A 21233-nucleotide genomic window follows, 5' to 3' on the forward strand; every position below is an offset into this window, starting at 1 on the left:
TTTTTTTCTTCATTGCCTTTAACATACAGGTGGATTTTAGCTACTTTGATGTGAAGCAGAAGGGGAAAAAAAATCTAATGTCTGCAGAGGATGCAGAAGTGCGTACATTAGTTGATGACTAATCAGTATGTACTTTTTTATTGTGGAAGCACTGGTAACCTCAGCAGGGAGATCAAAAGACTTGAAAGCTAGGAAGTGATTCCTCTGGTCAGGGTTAAAGAGGTGTTTGTGAAACACTGTGGAAAAGCTGCTCCTGTTGTTTCCGTGAATAAAGGGAGGAGCAGAGTCTTTCAACAGGAAAAAAAATCAAATGCCAAAACACTTTTTATGGTGCAGTTACTCTTTTCTCTAGTAACGATGTTGGTTAAGAAAGCTCTAGGCATGTTACGAACTGTAACATACAGGGAGACAGTGAATGACACTTCATAGATATAACTGTTGCTATTGACAGGAGATGTTTATTAGCAATAAGATAAAAAAGTGTCTCAAAATAAGGCCTGAGAGACAAGGATTTTTTATGGTTGTTATGTCAATGATTGTTAAATGTAGAGATCATAGATCTTTATAATAGCTTATAGGTCAAAGAATTTTTCTTTTTATTGTTCCTTACAGAGGATAAATCTCAGATGGCTTCCACAAAAACATATCACATAAAACAGGCTCATAAGATGGGCTTTTCTATGTATGGAATATTATAGGCTCAGTGTTGTTCAAGTGCTTGTGCATTTTTTCATGATCTCAGCTTTTAATGCAGTACATGCATAAGCTAATAGTGGATTCGCAAGTGCATCTTCCTTTAGCTCAATAACTCCCCACATGCTCATTTGTGTACAGGTCAGGAGCACATATGTGGTGGGGAGAGAGGTGTGTGTGCACTTGTAAAGGTGAAAAATAGATGAAAAATAAAGACGGAAACCAGTAGATGACATGCTAAAAGCCTTATAGTTAGGGAACAGCTGTGAACCTTTAGAGTAGGTGAGTCCTCATGGTATTTCTTCATGCTCAGGTATTCTGTCACTCCGCTCATCACAGAAATCACTGCTGAAGGACTTTCAACTGTATTATAAGTTATTATTTTTTGCTTGTTTAGAAGTAGAAACAGTATCACCCTGACTCTCTACAGAAATCACTGTGGAGGCATCCATAAGCTTCATGCATGATCTGTAAGTGTAGCACGTCATAACAGTTCTGATTTCTTCTAAGATGCACTTAAACAAGTTTGCAAGATGTATTAGATATTGTTCTGATTTTCTTCCTTGGTTCCATTTTCTTCCTGTGCTTATGCATGTCATATGCAAACCCCACTGCTGAGAGAAGATGACACTCAGGTTATAAAACAGACTTTTTTTTTTTTTCTCATTTAGTAGTACAAAACACAAAAATTCATTTGCATAACACCTAGCTATTGAGATAAACTCTATAATTAGAGAAGGAAAAGCAAGTTAATTATGCAAATATTGATTTAATGTTAGCCAGTGCAAAACAGGGAAAAAAAAATACAGATAGCTGTCATATTTTGTTGTTCGACTCATCTTGCTTCATAATTCCAAAAGCTGTGGTATATGCCCATAATAGCCTGAAATTGAATATTCCTTGTTTCTGAGAAACTGGCAGAACAACCACTAATTGTGGATCCCATTAGATTAGCAGGCACAGATCTCCTAGCAAGCACAGATCCACTGTGTTTCTTCTTTAACTGGACTGCAGTTCCTTTAAATCAATTCCCATTGATTCTCAAGGACACAAACTGTCCTCTGTGTAATTTGTTCTACATGGTGGGACAGATATTTTGCTGCCTATTCTTTGAGTTGTGTATTATTAACAAGCTAATGTTTATTCTAACAAATGAGCATCACTGTATTTTCCTGCAGGTGCCTTTCCATCTATAAGGTTATCTCAGCAATGGAAGCTGGTTCTGTTCTTGTTCCCATGCTCATTACCTGCATCTTTAATCAAATGCTAATTTAACAATTGTTTGTCATGCTGCAGATCCATGCAAAGCACAGTCTGACTTCTGGATTTGACCCAGGGCATTAGCAAATGGGAGAGTCATCTTCTCACTGCAAGCATTGGACATGGATACCACTGAGATGCAATAAACAAAGTTCCTTAACGTGCTCATTTTCCAGTAATTTTCCAGGGTGCAGTTGTGCTTCAACACTTTGTGCAGCTCTCTGCAATCTTCTTTTATTTCAAAATAAATAAATAAATAAATAAATAAATAAATAAAAGGCAACACCCCTCCCTCCCACCCCCTCAAAAAAAAAAAAAAAAATGAAATTGATACACACACATAAAAACAAAGAAGCAAACAAAAACCTTTAATTGCTCTTCCTCATTGTATATTGTTCTTATGGAATATGCTATGTGTGAGGAGAATGTTAGTTAATTGACATCGGAACAGCCTTTCCTCTCAACACATTCCAAATGGATTCTTACAAAAACTATTAATAAACCCAGTAGTAATTAAAAAGAGTGTATTTTCCAGTCATTATATGAAAATGTATACTCAGATAAGGCTAACTAATTTGTGCATGCTTCCACCTTTCATCTCTTAAGGTACACAGCTCAAAGTTTGTTCTTCAGATCATCAACCCCTCATTAGTAAAACTAGTGAGCCTTGCAAAGCAAATTCATGTGACACAAATGATCCTAAAAGACTCAGACTTGGTAACAGTTGTACAGTTATGCTTACAAAACCTTCTTGAATGGTCTACAGCTAAGTAAAAAATAAAAATAAATAAAAATAAAACAGTGATGACAACAACGACAACAAAAAAGGCACTCTCAAAGGACTGATAATGAAATTCTGCCTGGTGAACACACCAATAAGTCATACTTACACCAGCACTTCGGACAGGAGCATTCATTATACTGTGATTTGCCTTGATTATAGACAGTTTATAGTCATAAAGGGCTTGCTTGAAGGTCTACCATAGCAAATAGATGCTTTCATCTTTAATGGACTCCAGTAAGCCCCAGGAGTAAGCATGTGTGCATTTTGCTTCTAAATTTCACAATGCCTATCCAGATGAAATTTATTTTTAAGGAATCTCTTTAGTCACTATTTTACAGCTCACTTGTACTCCACTATCAAGTGAAGTGTCAGTCATTGTCCATGCAATTCTGATTAGGCTAAGTCAAAGAAAATGTCTGGGGAGGGAATATCAGGCTTTGTATTAAAAACAGTCCACTGGAAATAATACTAGAGCTTCCAATTCTGTGAGTCACTGGATGAGTCCAAAACACCTGGCTGGGTTCCAGAATAAATTTAAATAGCTGTTTAAATTGTCTTAATGTCTTATTAAGGTGTTAATAGTACTTCAATATTTTCTATGAAAAAAGTATCCTTCAAGCCTCACATTTTAATTTCAAGAAAAAGTCATGCGTCACTAAAGCCTAAATCATTGGGCTTTCAGGCAGCAGGGGAAAAAGTGGCAAGCTGGGGAGGCAAAAATACTAAGCTAAGCTCAGGCAAGAGTCCCCTTGCTCAGCCCACCAGTCTGCTGCGCCAGCCCTTCCCGATACTTGTGTGCCCTACTTTCACTACTGACACCACTGAAAATGGATCTAGCATTTGAATCCTGATCAACCCCATCTCAGTCTTCAGTGCTGGGTCCCACAAGGCAGGGACAGAGGCACCTCAATGACAAGAGGGTAGGGTCAGGCAGGTACAGGCAGATCCTCCTTTATTCCAGTTTCCCAATTGGCTGCCACTGACACAGCTGAACTGGTGATGGGGAGAGGGTCTGCCTCTTCCTGGCGTAGATACTGCCTTCGAGTGCTGAGACTTGTGGGTGGTGTTTGTAGCCTGCCACTGTGAAAAGGAAAGCCAGCAAATAAAAGTTGTAAAGCAGTGAAGGATTAGATGAAGAATTAAATACAAAAACACTGAAACATCAAGCTTGATGCCTAGTCCTTAGAGGTAAGAACAGAAACAAGTTTATTAGCTGGTGCAATGCGGTCCTCAAAGATGCCAGTTGCAGTTTTCTGTCCTTCACAGATTGATATGCAGAGGGAAAAACAAAGGATTGCCTTTACTGTTTTCACATGAAGAAAAATTTTTTCACAGCTGTTTCAAATGTGTGCCTTTCAGCATCTTGGGTTTTATGAAGGCATGAAAAATACTTCTTTCCCCTCCAAAATTAGGCTATTAACCTTTTTCTGCTTAGGTTTACATAAAACAATACAGCCTTGTCTTTTCTGAGAAACTGAGATTCTCACAATACCCCTCCCTCCCCTCTTCTCACCCCCTAAAAAAATACAATTGAGTAACTGAGCAGGAGCCCCTGGTAAGCATTTTGGGGGAAGCTGCAATACCACACTGCCCCATGAAGTCTCCCACTCCAGTGCTCTACTTTTCCACTTAGTTCTGTAGCAAAAGCAGGAAAAATTAAAGGCCATGATGTGCAGAGTGTACAAGGGTAATTGGAAACTACCAGTGGCTTTACCCTGTCACCTTAGTTTTTAGGTTCAAACACTTTGAACATTAGTGATTCCTCATTTTGGGCCACCAGAAATGAAGTTGGGAAAAGCCACACATTGCTTTTGAAAATCATCATCAAAATACAGGAAGATTAGAAAGTAAAATCAAGAAAGAAAGAAAAAAAAAACTTTTAAAAAGAGCTTCAGGATCTCCTTTTTTAATAGAACACAAACATTAAAGAAGGTGTGGATACATTTCTCTCTTTCATAAGTTATAAAAAAAAAAAAAATACACATTTCAGAAGTACAAACCCTATGTTTTCACAGGCCTATCACAAAAATAAAAAAAAAAATAAATAATTTAAGTTTTTGATGCTCCCTTCTGTGATTTTCAAAGTCAGGTGCCAAGAGCAGAATTCATGATTCCAAATTGCATGTGCCAATGTTGTTGCAGGGATCAGCAGTGGGATTCAACAGCAGGCTGCATGAAAGCCAGCACAATGCACATTTGATAAGGGGAAGAATTAATTATGTGGTCACTACTGACAAGAAGAACACATCTCCAATTTGGCCCATGTCCTAGAAATAGGCTTATTTGTGAAATTCATTTCCAGAGCCTGCAGTCTCCTCTTGTGCTTGTAGACAAGCTCTGCACTTAGGTAGAGAAAGCTGCCTCACTCGTGTGGTCAGGCAGGAGTTGGAAGGCAAAGCCAGGGATGTCTCTGTGCTGTTGGCCAGAACTTCAGGACCAAGGTGCAGGTCCAAATCCCTGCTCATCCTGGGTAGATTCAAGCCAACACTTCCTCAGAGAGTCTCCTGTCTGCAGGAGGGAGGTCACCAGCCCTCTTGCCAGATAAGAAAAGGCCACCATGCCTCCTGATAGGCAGTAGTGCTGGGTGAGTGTGGGGAGGTCTAAGGGGAGATACTCTGTGGTCCAAGGTGCATAGTGCATGGGACAGTGCAACTGGGTGGCCCCATTGCTCTGCCTTGCCACCTGCTTGGGCTGGGTTTTACACAGAATGTGCTGGAACATTGGCAGAGGGGATCCCTATCACCTGTGTACGTCCCCTGCAGATTCAGACATGTAGGAACATCCCAGGCATGCCTCCAGAAAGTCTCTCCTATCAGTCCCACAAGACATAGGCATGGGACCCCTGGGCCTCTCTGGACTCTCAGGTGGCCTCAGTGGAGGATGGGTGCATAGAAGTGGGTGCATCTCACTCAAGCTGAGATGGTGTTGTCTTTGGGCACAGGCAGTGATGCATCTTCAGGCATTCGTGATGTATTTCTGCCTTTCAGGAGCTGCAGTCCCAGAGGTAGACCAGATCTTATGTGATGCGTGATAAAAAGTAAATGACTTCCTAACAATACAAAAGCCTGTTAAAAAAAAAAAAAATGCACATGCAAATAGACTCAAATACTTGAAATTCAAATTCCAGTAGTATATTCCGTGTTCATTCCTATGTTATTATTACTAAAATCATTTCCTTGTTTTGTTCAGAAATCATAAAGACTCCTGCTTGGCTTTAAGTTGTTGCATGATATAAAATTAATTCCAAATGGGTGGATTTTTACTGTATATGTCCTGGATTTAAGTTTTCAGTTATTTTTCGTAAATACATTTTACATCTAACTACCTCAGCTGCCTTTTGTTTTGTTTTGGCACATAAAAAGTCATGCACTTTCTATATTTGGGGATTTGGGGGGGAGGAGTTCTTTCCATTTTGAATAACCAGGTTTAAAGCCATGTTGATCAATTTATAGAGGAGAACAACTTAACAAGACATAATTATTGACAGTTGCAGAACATACATTTTATTTTTAGGTTCTGTTGGGGTATAGTTTAATGAAAAACACCATAAGCTGCTTATTAATTTGCCTTAAAAAATGTGTGCTCTTTCCTATTCAAGTTGTGTTATTTAACTCTTATCTTGTACACAATTTATGTGACAACAACTAACGTAACAGTTGGCAGATAAACAGCAAATTGAACAGAATGGACCAATAGTTTCTCAGTTCTCTGTTGTAAACTGTTGCATTATACACTGATTGTGCTAAAATAATTGTTACTGTGCTTATACTCCTTAGTCACCGTTGCGGAAATGAAGTTATGGAAGATCACATTTGTGTTTATGGAGCAGTGTAGATATCCCCCCAGTACAAGCACAGTGACTTGAGGTGAATGATAATCATTGCTGAACTTGTGCTTTGACTTGTAAACATTGTAAAAATGTATTTGGTATTTTATTTGAAATGAAGAATCAAAATAGTTATTAAAAAAAATCTTCCTGTAAATATATATATTCTGATTCCATGTATACAAACATTCCTTTAGAGTTCAGATTGTGAAGAGTGTCTTTATTGGCTAGAGACCGCTGTCTCCCTGGCAGAGGTTACATGTGCTATAGTAAAGAACACAGTGTGTGAAGTATTTGATGTACTGCAGTACCATAGTTCTTTTGGTCTGTTAAGTAAGTTGCAATTTGTGATGAAATGAAGTTGAAAGTAGTGCTTCATACTAACAAATTTCCTTGGTTACAACTTGATTTTTCTTGTAAAACTTAAAAGGAAAACTTGAAAATTTTATATATTTGGATTTTGTAGATTTTTTTTATTTTATTGCAACACAAGGTACCAAAATCATTAAATAAAGTACACTGTGGTCATTTTACCATGGCTCCAGAGTCTTTCTTAAAACTCTTCTCCCATGGTGGGTCAGCGAATGATGCCGTCTTTTGAGCTTCTGACATTAACAGACAAGACCAAATCTGTCCCTGCTTTGACTGGGGGTTGGGCCAGATGATCTCCAGAGACTCTTCCCTCCATTAATCATTCTATGATACGAGCAATACCATCACAGGAGCACCATCCCTAAGCACAGGAGTGGTTCAAGCAGCTTCCAGGCTACCCCTGGGACCTGCAGAAGACTTGACAGTTCCCCATGGGACTTAGACAATCTTACTGGTGTTGTCACCGCAGCGAGCTTGAGGAAACCACCAGACAAACCAATGGCCACCTCACCCAGAGCGGGGTGCTCTGGCCACTGCGGTCAGGGCCCTGAATGGTGTTTCAGAGGAAGACCGCCCAAAAAGCTGCCCTTGCCCAGGGAGCAGCCCAGCAGGCCCTCCCTGCTCCTTGGCCCCTCAGGGCTTAAGTGCTCTCCAGCATGGGGCCAGACACCCTGCCTGAACCCTGGGGGTCCACAACACCATGGAAAGAGAAGCAAGAGGAGCCTGACCCTGCTGCTGGGCACTGGGGGTGCTCCCTAGGCAAGGGGGAGACTTCTGGACTCTGCTGTCAGGGCTCTAGTAGCATTTCAACCACATTGAATATAGAAAGAGTGAACAGTGCAGAAACCCAGGACAGAAACCCCTCCATTACTTGAGAAGGCCACTGCTCACAGAGAACAGGAGGCGGTGCTCTGCTGCTTTTATTCGCCTTTCAGACTCCTGAAAGGATTACTATTTACTATGCAGTGAGCCCCACAGGGTGGTGGGCAAGGGAGAGGTGGTCCTCACCCAGCCTTGTCCTTAGCATGGTAATTGGAAAAACACCAGAGAAGAAGCAGCTTCATTGATCTTCCTGTGTTCAAACCCCCTAGGGTTGAGGAGGGTTTATTTCTTCTAATGCCTCCTGCATAAGTGCTTTAATTATTAGATTATTACACAAGTTGTTCTGACTTTGCCTGCACCACCAGGAGGTCTTAACAGTCCTCTTGGACTTCATTGCCACATTCGTGTGTGCAATGTCACCCCAGGCAGCACCTGGAGTTTGTGCAACAAAGGACAGCACCCAAATCTCTCAGCCTTTCTGCCCCTTAGCCATGCTCCCACTCCTTAGGTGCTTCTTCTTGCCCTCTCTTAGGTGACCAAGAAAGGGAGACCAGGGGAAAACAACCCAACAAGCAGCAACTAATAATTAGCGTGAGTTCAAAGAGAGGAAATATAAATATATATATATAAATATATATGTTGAGTAACTGAATTTGACAGCACATGGTGATTACAAGTGACTGATGGATTCTTCAAGGTTTTGTTTTTCATATTATCTTGTACTTTGGCTAAGGAGGGAGCAGATTGTTATTGTAGCTTGGCAAAGTGCAATGGGGAAGCAACAGCCCAGCAACACAAATGGTAACTGTCCTACTGTCACAAGATCCCCTGCCCAGTAATTCTGTGACTGCCCACCAAAGAAACCAGTAGAATCCAGAAAGAAAGATGCTCATAAAAATTTTTCTTAACTACTCATGTGAACTAGGGGGCAGAAGACATCAGAACCAGCCTTGAGCACTGTAAAGTCATTTGATGACACCCCGTGGGTATATAATTCATGAGGTGAAAAAGCATTAAGTGGGTGGGTAGCTGCCATAGTGTGAGACTAGTTACCTTGGGGTAAAAGGGATTTACTTGACATGTTTCTAGGCAAACTATTAAACTCTCAAGCAAAAGTCTCCTCCAGAATGTTTTAAATGTAAACTTTCCACATGAGAGAAGCAAAGCAAATTCTTTCTGAGCTAAGAAAAGATAGCAGACATTTTAAATAGATTCTTAACAGAGGAAAGAAATGGAGAAAATTTTGCAAGTTGCTTGAATCGTGCTTATTCAGAACAGTTGCCACCTTTCCTGCCTTAAAAGAGAGAAATGGCTATGGTTCCTGTAGAAAAACAATCTGAAAACAAACAAACAAACAAACAAACAAACAAAAAATATAGGGACTTGGTAATAAAAATCCCAGGTGACTTGGCAAAATTATCAAAGAATGTTTTTTTCTCCTACTTACTTAGCTCATATGAGCAGTATTAACTGCTCATAAAGTACCCAGAGACCTATGTGTATGGGAAGGAGCAGTGCCTTCCTACCACCACAATGGGAATCTTGGAAACCAACCAGAGATGGACAGTTCTTCTCCTGTATACTTCACAGGGACAAGACGCATTTATTCAGTGACTTCTGTGCTATGTACTTGAGGCAGGAAAATACTTACACTGTATAGTATTCTTGCTGTGGGAGTACTTCAGACCCAGAGTCAAGCACAGAACCACAAGTGAATTTGACATAAAGATGAGCTGGAAACCTGCTGTCTGTCATGTTTTGGGGCAAGTGAGCTGTAACATAGACTACACTCTTAAGTAGGTTGTTCACACAATAATACCTATTTAAACTAGTTTACATTGAAGTTATTCTCTTGTGCTCACCAGTGCTTCTTGTCACTGTGAAAGGGGGAAGAGAACTCGTTTACTGACAAAATTTACTGAATTTACTGTCAGAGTTTACTGACAAAAACATAGCTCCAGAGCATGTAGAGCCAGACAGACCAGACAGGCATCTTTTTACCTGTGTGCCATTGCATTCATCTTGCACACTGGACCATGCGTATCGTAGACTTCATGTTTGTTTCTAAGCGGTCTAGGCTTTTCCAAGATAGCAAGATTTCTCATTCACAGGCTACACACAAAACTAAAGACAAATGGATGCTTGTACTTAGTGGGTCTTCCAGGAACCAAGCCATTCATTTTCAGCTGGGTTCCTGTTAAGTGCTGTGAGCATAAACTATACTGCCATGAGCACATCAATAAGCATGGGAAGTGTTTCCCACTGCTGTGTGACTGCCACAGGCATTCACAGGACTGGCATTATTAACCAAGTAGACCAGCTTAGAGAGGGAAAGATCAATGATAATGTCCCAAAGTATAGAGGGATAAGCCTGAGTACTTTAGCTTTATAAATAAATTGAAATTGAGCTAATGGATTATTATGGCTCCTGCAGTTCATCTCCAAACTATCTCATAGTTTTAAGCAAGTTAATCTTGTATTGACCTTAAATTTCCTGTGTCTGTAAAGTTCACAGGAGTCCCAATTTGGAATGTGATCAACTCCGTTGTTGGAAGCAGAAGTCGATAAAAAGTGGAAAGTTGTCTGAGTACTGGCTTGGTGCCAGAAGCATCTGTCTTTACTGCAGGTAGTCTCTGTTTGTCTCCAGCTTAGTCCATTACTGAGTCTCTCGTCTTGCACAGTGCTCTGCAGGGATGTTTGTTTCCACCTGGAATCAGCAACAAAAAAGTCACTGGGCAATGATGTCTGTCTGCAGGAAACATGGTTTAGCTGGAGCTTACCCTGGTGTTTTGGAGGGTGGTCAGGGCCTGCAGATCTGGTCCTCTCAGGTGGGACCCAGAGATGCTCAGTAGCTCTGAAAAATGTGGGCATTGTTTTTCAGACTGAATATTCAAAGCGTCTCAATGTACAGTGGCATTAGAGGATGCTTTTGGAAAAATAAGCTTTGACTCCTGCATCCACCAGCTGCATTTTCTTGATGAGACAACTTGCATCTCCCTGTAAAAGAAGACATTGTCATGAATAATGAACTAATTTGGAAACCTGCTCTGAAGCAAATTCTACCAAGAAAGTAATTGTGCTGTTCCCCTGATACCTGTGCACCATTCTAGCTTCGTCTTGGCTGCCTAGATTACAGACAGTGTTAATTTTCTCACTGCTACTCAAGAGCAAACTAGCTATTTCACAACTTGTACTTACGTGAGAGTTACAGGGAACATCTGGAGGCTCCCTTTAGATGGATCAGGCAGCATTATGCAATTCACCCCGTCCTTATTGCATTGTTTGTTCCTAGCGATATTTGTAGTTCTTCCAAGGGTCTCCCTTTAAGGCTTTCTCTTTTTTGTTTGTTTCTTCATTCATTTATTTTAAAGGCCTGTTTGTCTCCGGTGTTTGTTTTTTGTGTGTGTGTGTGCTTTTCTTTGGGGATGTGCTTTTGCTTGGGGCTGTGCTTGCCATCTGTAGTGTCTATGTTTCAGACACAGTCACCTTCTCATGATGATTCAGATTCCAGGAGGCTGTGCCAGTGCAGCAGTGGGAGAGGTTACGTTGTACCTGTGTGGTACTTCATCAGAGGTCTCGTGTCCTCAGGCGTGTCCTACCAATGTCCTGATAAAGGCAGGAAACTTAATCCCCAGAACAACTTCTCTGACTGGTTAGAGTAGTGTCACCTTTTGCCTCCGGTTTCTTCCCAGGATCCATTGTGCTGACTTGCAATTTCTTTGACTTTTATGTGTCACTCCACTTTGCCCATATTTTCAAATCTAAAAAACAAACACACAAACAAACAAAAATAAAATTAGAAATGAGGACTCTCTGCTGGCCCATAATGGGCTAGAACACTCTCCATTTCTGTGGAGGCATTTTAAGCCTCCAAAGGAATGTAAATAATTGCTGTGTGCTTAAACACCGTTATAGCCTAAAGCGTATAGCATACCTTAAGGGTAACCCTTAATCAACATCTCCAAACATCATATCCATGTGAGCAGCACACTCAGTGCAGGCTTTTATGAGCCTGTAAAGGAAAAATGAGGTTGAAGTTTAAGTTAAGTCTTATGGTATAAAGGAGGAAATGGGCTGTTTTGTCTCTGGTGAGAAGCCCTGGTGCCCATGCAGGGGTTACAGCTCTGGGGGAGAAGGGGCTCTGCCCCAACCATCAGCTGGCAGGAGAGTGTTGGTAATTAAGAAGAGACATGCCTTACAGTCAAATCTTTCTAAAGCATGAGCTGTCGTGTGTGACTTGTAGCTAATACTTAATCAAGTTTTAGATGAGCTTTTGCTTTAATATCTGATCCACCTGATCTTTAAAGTTGTAACTATCCAACGCTATGCTATTTGTGTATTGGTAGTAGGGTTTTTTTATTTGGACACACCACCTTATCCCAAATTGTTACTCTGTGATAGTAAGACATGAGGCTGGATGATGCTTTGCCCCAGATTTTAGTGATAATGTCTTCTTCAACACCCTACTGGGACAGGATTTCATTAAAGTGACATACTAATCTAGCATGGAAAATAATTTTTCTTCCCTGTAGAGCATCTCTGTGAGGCTTTTTTACAGAAAGAGTTACAAAACAAAACTTGTCTTCAGTTTCCCTGAATAGATTGCCAGAATAAGACTGCTGCATGGTCTGTGTGTGTCTTATCTGTTACACAACCCCATGGAATTGCAAAAGGGCAAGTCTTCTTGCCAGAATTTTTACCCATGATCTGAAGCAGACCTCACCAGCGTGTGCCTTGGTTTACATGGCGATATGGGCAGATGATCTGCTCTGCTCTGGGGCACATCCCCTCCGAGCTGTGGCTGAGTAGTCACTGCACTGTATTTCCAGTCACTTACGGCATTTCATTGGTAGTGCAAACAAGTGGTACACGAGAAACCTCAATAGCAACTTCTTTTAATATTGTTTTAAATACAGATCTCATAAAACCTTTTTCTTAATTAACTTGCATATGATGCATAGATAATTCATTTCACCAGCATACTATGCCACAGGATGCTTCTTCCTGTGCACAGAGATAATATGCTCTGTTTCTATTTCTGCCTGAAGCAGAATTGAAGTAGGAAGGGAAGTGTTTGGTAGCACTTTTATCCTTTGGAGTACTTTTTCTTGTGTGCACCCATGCAACATATTTTGAGATCACAGCTCTCACATTTCCTAAAGGAAGAGGAAGAAAAAACAGGGCAGCCTTAGAGAAAAACAAAAACTCTTGGAAGAACATAAAAGCCTTGTGTTCATTACAGTTTGCCTTGAAGAATTTATCTGACGTTTCTCTGAAACTTGAGTTATCAGAAGCAATAATTTGCTCTGCATTATCTGCTACCTCGATTCAAAAGAAGTTCTGAAGAGGTGTCATTTGAATTCACACAGGAAGCCAGATCTCTTAATAGAAGATTTACTTCTTATTAAGGCATCTGGTGCAGGGGGAAGAAAGCAGAGAAGCTTCTGGTCTCAGCATCTTTTTGCAATTTCTCTTACAAACGCCTGGAGTTATAGGACAAATATGCAGAGACAGTGCCTAGAGATGAAGGTGTAAGTGTCCAGATCAGACCATACAAAAGGAGAAGCAGTGAGGAGACACAGCTGGACAGGCGTAGCAGGGAGGGTGAGAAATGGAGCTGGGCACCGTCAGCTGCTGCCTACCCCTGGACAGGCAGCGTGCTGTCTCCTGGCACTTCCCAGGCTCTGCATGTCCAGTTTTTAAGCAGAAGTTGCTCTTTTGTGCCGGCGTTTTCAGTCCACATCAGGCTGCGTGAATAGCTTACTTCCTGCATGCCAGTTTGCATCGCTGCTGTTCTACCTGGTATACAGCCCTGACCTGAGCTCTTCCTGCATGCTGCCAGGGCATGAACACAGGATTTGGTATTAGATCTCAGCTGAAGTATTCAGAGGAATAACCTCTGCTTCAGCAGTGTGGTTTCCCACTCGTGCCAAGGCAGCAGTGCTTTTAAATTCTCATGACCTCATTGTTTCTGACATTAGAAACGCTGGCTGCAAACTTTCAGCCAGTATGCCCGGGGGAGGAGAGGGAAAAAAAAAAACAGCCAAAAAGTTTGCAAATCATCCCATTTTTTATACTGTAAACTTCCTCATGCAAAGATCCCTCCATTGTTTGCCCTTGGATGCCTGCAAAAGTGATGCAATGTTGTGTTTTTCCATGCTAGGAGTTATTGCTTCTGTATTTGCAAGTGTGAAAGAAGCACCCAAGAGGCAAAGGACATTGAGGATCAGGCATATAAAGCAAGTTTTCTTTTCATCTTAAAAAGGGGCACAACTGCACTATCTGAGCATCACTGAGCCATCTTGCATTTTGACAGTTTTTCAAACCTAAGAAAACCTGCCTTGCTAAATATTAATCCATTTCTGTGCTGGGGACAGCAGGAATTGGTGAGAGGCAGCATTGCTCACTGAGCTAAGAGGCAAAAAGTATGTAAGAGAAAAAAAAAAAAAAAAGCAGGATTGAGTTTCCATTTTTGATGTGTTCTTGTAATGTCAGTGGATTTCTTGAGAGAAATCAACCTTCAGGCTTTTCTGCTGAAATAAAAGGTGAATCCAGCACACACACAGAACAGCACGGGATCCCAGGAAAGGAAACTTGGCTCACCAGCCTATGAACTACATGGAGCCGGTCGTATTTTCTCCATTTGATTTATTTATTTCAGAGAGCTGCCATCACCTACTGAACATCTTCAATTTGACTTTGCCCCACCCCAGCGACAGCATTTACATTGGGATGAATCACCTCCACCTTCTGATGCATCCTACCAATGCTCAGCCAAATACTTTCTGTTCTCCCCAGTTGCAAAATAGTTGCTGTTCCCAGTAATTTAATGTTAAATCTGATTGAATTTGATGGAAGCACATTCTCCTTCTGTCCCAAAAAGCTGATACTACAGGCTCGTGTTTTCATTCTTCATGTCTCCTTTCCCATCTCTTGCTTGGCACCTCCCTGGAAAGCATGAGTGACTGGTGAAACAGGACAGCTTGCTGAGGAGATAAAACTCCTTTGAAGGACAGCCTTGACAAAAGAATATCAGTCTTTTTCAAGAGGTCCCCCCTCTCTGGGTGAAATTGCATCAGTAGCCAACAATCCCTTATATCTGAGTGTGTCTGCTTCCCTTGTTGCTGAACCTGCTGTTCCTCTGTATGTTACTTTGGTGCTCAGGAAGACCAGTATTGCAAATATTTATACTTTGGGACCGGAGCATTTCAGGCTTTATTTGTCCTGATGCGAGCATGCTGCTAACATGGATGCTGTCCATTTTAGACACTGGAAATGGGGCCCAGATCCTCAGAGGTGCAACCTCCCGGTTGATGAAAACATTCCTAAAGACTTCATTCCTACACTTACGGTAATGTGCCTGATAACCCAGGAACCATTATTTCCTTGCTGTCATGGTATGGTCCATGTTTTGCTGTTTGAAGGGATGGTCTGTTAGAAATCAGCACATCTACAGAAACTACTTAGTCCACAAGCTAATAAAAAATGATTAAGCAAAATAATGACAAAGCAAGCAGGAAAGATATCATCTAGACATTCCCAAAAGTAGCAGGCGGATAGAATAATAATGGTCTGCTATTTGTCTTGCAACAGTAGCTAAAGTAGGTCCCACGTTCCTGTTTATACAGATGAAACAGGGAATCACGTGTGCACACACACACACATATGCTGCTGACTAAGATTAGATAGTATCTGGTGCTGTAGCCATTAATAGTCAGAAGATGCTAAGAGGTAAGAAACTAAAAAAAGACTGATTAATGCACTCCGTTGGTTATTTTCTGTCCGCCTTTTTCTGTCAGCTCTCTATTCTCACTACTCTTCTCAGTGTGTTTCTGGGCACCGGTGGGTGCTTAGCCACCTACATGCTGAGCTCCCCTTAGCTTTGTGCAGACAGCAACAAAATCAATCCTCCACTTTTAAATGTTTGCCAAAATGTACATTCACTGTGCCATAAAGAAAGCACTGAAAAAAAAAAAAAAACCCAAAAAAAACGAGGCACCGTGCATGGAGCAACCACAGAGAGCTGAAGCTGGTGTGTTCAGCCTAACGTTAGGTCCACGTACAGCCCAGATGCTCCACCAGAAGGGCTGGATAATTTACGTAGTATAAGAGCATCTGTCAGTTCATCTATCAAAGCTGCTGTGCAGAAGCTTATTACCTCCCAGAAGCGGTGTTTGCGGATGCTGTATGTCTGACAGAAGATACCAGAGGCTCTTTATATAATGCTTTTTCACTTGTCAGAACAGCAGCGTTCCCTTGTAAGGTTTGCTCTGTGTGGGGATCTTAAAGGTGGCGGTGGGATGCGCACAATGAGCAGAAGTTAACTAGATTATCTCCTCAGCTGTAATTTCTAGTGTCTGTTCAGCTGTACCTGAGCCAGCCCTGGGCCGAGCAAGATATTTGAGGGTACTTGAGCCACTGAACATGGGGTGGCCGGGCCTTCTTCTGAGGCTGCTGCTTCCAAAATCCCCCCTGTCATGGCTCAACTCAGATGGCAAGTTCAGTCTTGAAAATAACGCCAGATCTGCTATGTTTCTGTGCCAGCAGAAGGTTTTTGCAAGGAGAAAAAGGGGCCAGGCTGCTTTATTTCTCTAAATGTGACTCAAGATTATCCAGAATTAGGATTCCAAAGCCAGTTTGGGGTTTGGGTGTGCTTGTTTCATTGGTAGGCCTTGTTTCATATTTCTCGTTTGCAGCCTTTAGAGACTGAGCCAAGTTACAGGAAGCCTTTTCCCTCAAGCTTGTTCTCACAAAGCAAGTTCAACATGCCAAAAAGTCTGTCAGGAATGTGGAAATCTACAGGGAAAAAAAGTCGACCACACAAGCCGTCAGCTGCTGTGCCAGCTGGTTAAGAAAATTAATCCAATGGACGATAGCCACAAAGGAAAATGAATACATTTCAGAAGGGACAGGGCACTTTTAAAGTTTTGGTGGATCTGTGATGAAAGTAGATTTCATATCGTAAGGTACGAAATCCGACCATTAAGACGTGTCTGGAGAACTGGCAGCTCCATCACAGCAGCTGGAATAGGAGTTCAGAAGTGTTTCTAGGTACATGTATCTTTCGTAGTCTTCAAAGAGATCAAAAAGAGAACTAGCAAATACTCATGGGGTTCTATACTTATCTTCCTGCCTAAGTAGTAATTGAAGAAGCACTGGAACTGCTCTGGGCACAGCACAGACCCAGCCGTACAAGACCACTATTGGGAAAAAAAAAAAAGAAGAGTAAAAAACAGTATGGAATTCATGAAGATTGGGTATATCTGCAACAGGAATCACCCCAATTCACCTGCTACAAATTCCCTGTAAATATGACATGAAATTAGGAATTCCTGACCACCCTGATGTTTAGTAAATATTTCTCGTTAAAAGGAACTAGGTAAAAATAAGTATTTTTAGTTCAGTTTCTTGCCTTGCAACTTCAATCCTTTTTAATATATATTTTTAAACATAAGATTTTCTCTATGTTATTAGAACATCTCTTGTTTCCAGAGCATGCGATGAAATTAGCTAGCAAACATAATTTGAAGAATCACACTGCACTTTCTCTCCAGTTACTGTAACTGGTATGGACAGTCTTGCTGTCAGACTACTTTTAGCTGATCTGGGTTACTGCATGGTAGGCAGAAGTACTCAAAAGAAATTTAAAGAGGTCTTGCTCACATGTGCTGGCTGTAACACAAGGCCTGGTAGGATAGGTTTGTTTCTGTAACAGCTGACTCAACTTCATAGTGGGGAGAGAAGTATTGCACCTACTTTATATGTGCATAAGCAAGGTTGCTTTTTTTTTTTTTTTTTTTTTTTTTTTTTTTGTTTTTTTTTTTAAAGAAAAGATCTCCCCCCAGTTCATTACACTTTTGTGAGCAATTTTTTGATACGGAGAGATCACTATAACAATTGAATAATGTTTCAGGAGGCAAAATCTGGTATCACTCAGTGTCTGTAGTGTGTATGTAGTATGTACATACTAGTATGTAGACCAAAACCCAAGATATTAATATCCTGTTATTAACAGTCTGTGCAGAACAAAATTATTTAAGAAAAGCAAACAAGCAAATACTGTGAATAACCCATGATAAGAAAAATAATTTTCTTTGAGACCACCATTCATTTTAGCTAGTCCTGAATGTTAAATAGATATAAAATATATAAATATATATAGTAAAATGGGTATTAGCATCATTGGTCTGTGTTGTCAAAGACCTTTGTAGAAAATAAGTGGCATCATATAGCCTCATGAAGTTTCAGTAGAAATGTTTAGGAGCATTATCTTTCTTAATATTTATCTTCCATGCTATTACGCTCATGCAGCAATTCTAAGCACATTTACTTTTGGCACCCTGTTGGTACAACAGGGATTAAGCACTGCAGTGCTAACAAGTTAAGTGTCACCAGAACTGTATCTTTCTCTTCAGAATAACGAGATGAAGCAACATAATGGTGTACTTGTGCAGCAAACCCAATACAAGATGAATCGCACAATGGTCTTGACAATGCTGATTAACTGCTCTAGCTTGCATTTCAGTGATTAATTTCATATGAAAGCATCCTAATAATAGATGGCCAGGCTGAGCTCTGCTGTTACACAACAGGGCAGTAAATTGGCCAGTAGGAGGTTTGCTATCTTGCTGAGAGCTAATGACAAATACTTATCAGTACAGCAGTCACTCTATTCCTACTTCCAAACAACCTCAAAACATACATCCTGGTTATGCTGTTTGCATGGAGAAATCTGGAAAGTCTTCAGCGTATCCAAAGGCTAATCGTGTAATCAGTGGTCTAGTCTAATGCTGTGAAAATTTCCTTTAAGTACTTCTGCCTAACACACAGTAAACCAAATCAGCTAAAAGTAGTTTGTAATCCTGTTTGTGTAAGTCTCCAGATCTGTCCCCCCCTCCTACTCAACAAAATTGGGTGTGCAAATGATTATCTACCCTACTTGCACAAATAAATCCTATTAGTCAGTGTTTATGACTTACTTCTTATTGTGGAATCTTAAATGTAATCATGGTGGTGTTGCTGTGCCTCTTAAGGCCTCCTGTGACATTGATTACAACTATTAAAACTGAGACCTTGTTCCTTATGGGATTTTTGTCCTATTTTCCACTGTTGCCTCCATTAGTTTCCCTTTAAATCATTCCATACATAAAGGTTCAGCAGCGCAGGCCATGTATAATTTCATTTAGTTTAAACACAACACAAAACCTCAGAAACCTGTTCCAACTGTCAATTTTATTTGAAAGGTGTCTTCTATACAATTTTATATAGAGAAATAAATATGAAAGGCCTATACAAGTACAAACAAGAGTTCCAATACTGCCCTTCACTTTTCATACTCATCTTTCAATACTTTAAGGGACAAAAATTGCATCAAATATCCCACATTTAGCAAAATAAATTTTACAAAATCTCAGATCACAACAGGTCTGTTCATGCCTACTGGAAACTTTTAAACCGAGTTTTCTTGTACATACAGACAACCTCAACACTCAATTACATTCAGCTGCCTTTGAGAATTTCACAACACAGACCAATTTACATTTTCCTCAAGATAGATATCAAAAGCACAAGTCATATGTATGTCACACTCCAATGTAGCAACTAGGCATTATCAGTTTTAATGATATACTGTGTGAACACAATATTTTTGAAATACGTTCTGATAAATTTAAAGGACAACCTTGCCTTCAAATAAAAGCTTTGATACTTTTTAAAACTTCAGAATGGGCATTTGCTGTGGCGCAACATGACTTTTACAAAGCCTTAAAAAAAATTAGTTCAGCACCATATAAAAGGCTTTTGATATAAAGCAACATTATAAAATAAGAAAGCTTTTGGGGTTTTTCAAAACAAAATTTAACATTGTATGGGAAAGAGTCTATATTATTCTAATATAGGGTATCCTCCAGATGCAGGTATGTAATAGACTGATTTTCACAGTTTAAAGAATATAAAACCAAAGCACGTATTTATGCATTTTGGGGTCATAGATATTTGAATGTAACTGCTCTTTTAAAAAGTTGAGGGTTGTCTTCTTTAAGAAAAAAAGTCAAAACCCAACACTATTGAAAGGAGATCACATAATATACAGAAACACTCTTTTACCCTTTCTTAGGGAATTTGTCCTCATTCCAAAACAAATTAGCATCTAAGAACTCTTTAAAGAGCTGTAGATTAAACTTGCTGGCAATCGGAGGAAATATTTCAGATATTTCCTATTTGGATAATACAAGTGTAGGCTTTAGTGCAGGGAAGAAAAAAAGTAATTTACTGTAAGTGCACAAAAGTCCAACCCTACAACTTCTTCCTGTTTCTTCAATGGTTTTTACTTATGGGAAGTATATAGAACCTCCCTCTCAACCCTGATTTAATAACTTACTATGTTTGAAGAATATGGAGATTTAACAGTTTACATGTATAAAATACATATACACACACTGTTTTTCAAAAGAACCATTACTTTTTAAAGGAGTGTTGTATTATTTTTTTTCTTTCCTTTATTATAAAGCTTTCCTTGTGTTACTAAATAGTACCCTAACTTCCATTTCTTAAAGTTTAAGTGCTTCTTTCATTCATTTGAAGGAGAATTTCCACATTCAGAATCACTAAGTATACAGGACAACACCATACTTCAGGGTAAATATCCATTAAGGCTCAGCTTGGAATAGCAGCCATGCTGTCATGTTGTGATTCGCTCCACACCAGACTGGTTTCTGTAACAAACCTGCTTGGTTCACTGCAGTTCTTTTCTCTACTCATTGCTTTCTGAGCAAAGCCAGTAAAACCAAACAGTTTTCACTGCAGGTTTTACAGGCATAGCTAGAGGTACTGCAGGCCACAGAAGGTTAACTGCTACTGTCAGCAACACGTTTGTCAGCAGCATGAAAGCAATAACCTAGAGAAAGTTTTAATAAATGTTGTAGAGTTAATCTGGCCTATAAAACCTATTTGCTGTGATGATGATTAAGACAGTAAGACCCACTGCAGAGCTAGGGTCTAACATCCAGATTAAAGCAGCAACCATAGGTGATGGGAGAAAAAAAAAAAAAAAAGAGACTATAAAAAGAAAGACCTGAAGTGTCTTTTTTACATGAACACTTTCAACATAGGAATGCATTTGTCAAAAGTTAAATCATTTGTAATGGGTTAAAATGTAAAGTTTGGGCTCCTGAGCCCAATACTGGACAAGGGAAAAAGCAAAGGAAATTGTCATATCTTAAAATAGACAGCAGTATCATTAGGACAGTATTTAAAAAACTATGATTAGAAGAATGAATAAGTTGTATTTATAACTTTAAGAATATTGTAACTAAATAGTAGCTTACTCAGAAGACCTTAGTCTTCTTTCTGTCGCGTTTGAAATCGTTCCATTAAAGCCCTACATATACTTCCTGGTATTTTCTGATGTTTTTCTATTAGGGCCTGGAGTGCTGCTTTTGTCTGTAAGGAAAGAGAAAAGGGTTGAGTCAAATTAAG

General features: G+C 40.0%; 1 protein-coding gene across 6 annotated transcripts in view; it reads right to left on the minus strand.

Annotated features, from left to right (window-relative positions):
- Nucleotides 1-6299: 6299 nt before the first annotated feature.
- LOC309875334 (DGAT1/2-independent enzyme synthesizing storage lipids-like) overlaps nt 6300-21233 on the minus strand; it is a 33442-nt gene continuing 18508 nt past the window's right edge. For 2 of the 6 annotated variants that reach the window (XM_082754667.1, XM_082754668.1), the window contains one exon: nt 18977-21197. In XM_082754667.1, the coding sequence (XP_082610793.1) occupies nt 21093-21197 (105 nt within the window). In that variant the 3' untranslated portion in view covers nt 18977-21092. Of the gene's footprint in view, nt 10755-10955; nt 11519-11691; nt 11770-18976; nt 21198-21233 lie in introns of those variants that run through there. The other 4 variants (XR_014317015.1, XR_014317017.1, XR_014317016.1 and 1 more) reach the window with 4 other exon arrangements.

This window comes from Aythya marila (genome assembly GCF_965140915.1).
Source record: "Aythya marila genome assembly, chromosome: 2".
NCBI lineage: Eukaryota > Metazoa > Chordata > Aves > Anseriformes > Anatidae > Aythya > Aythya marila.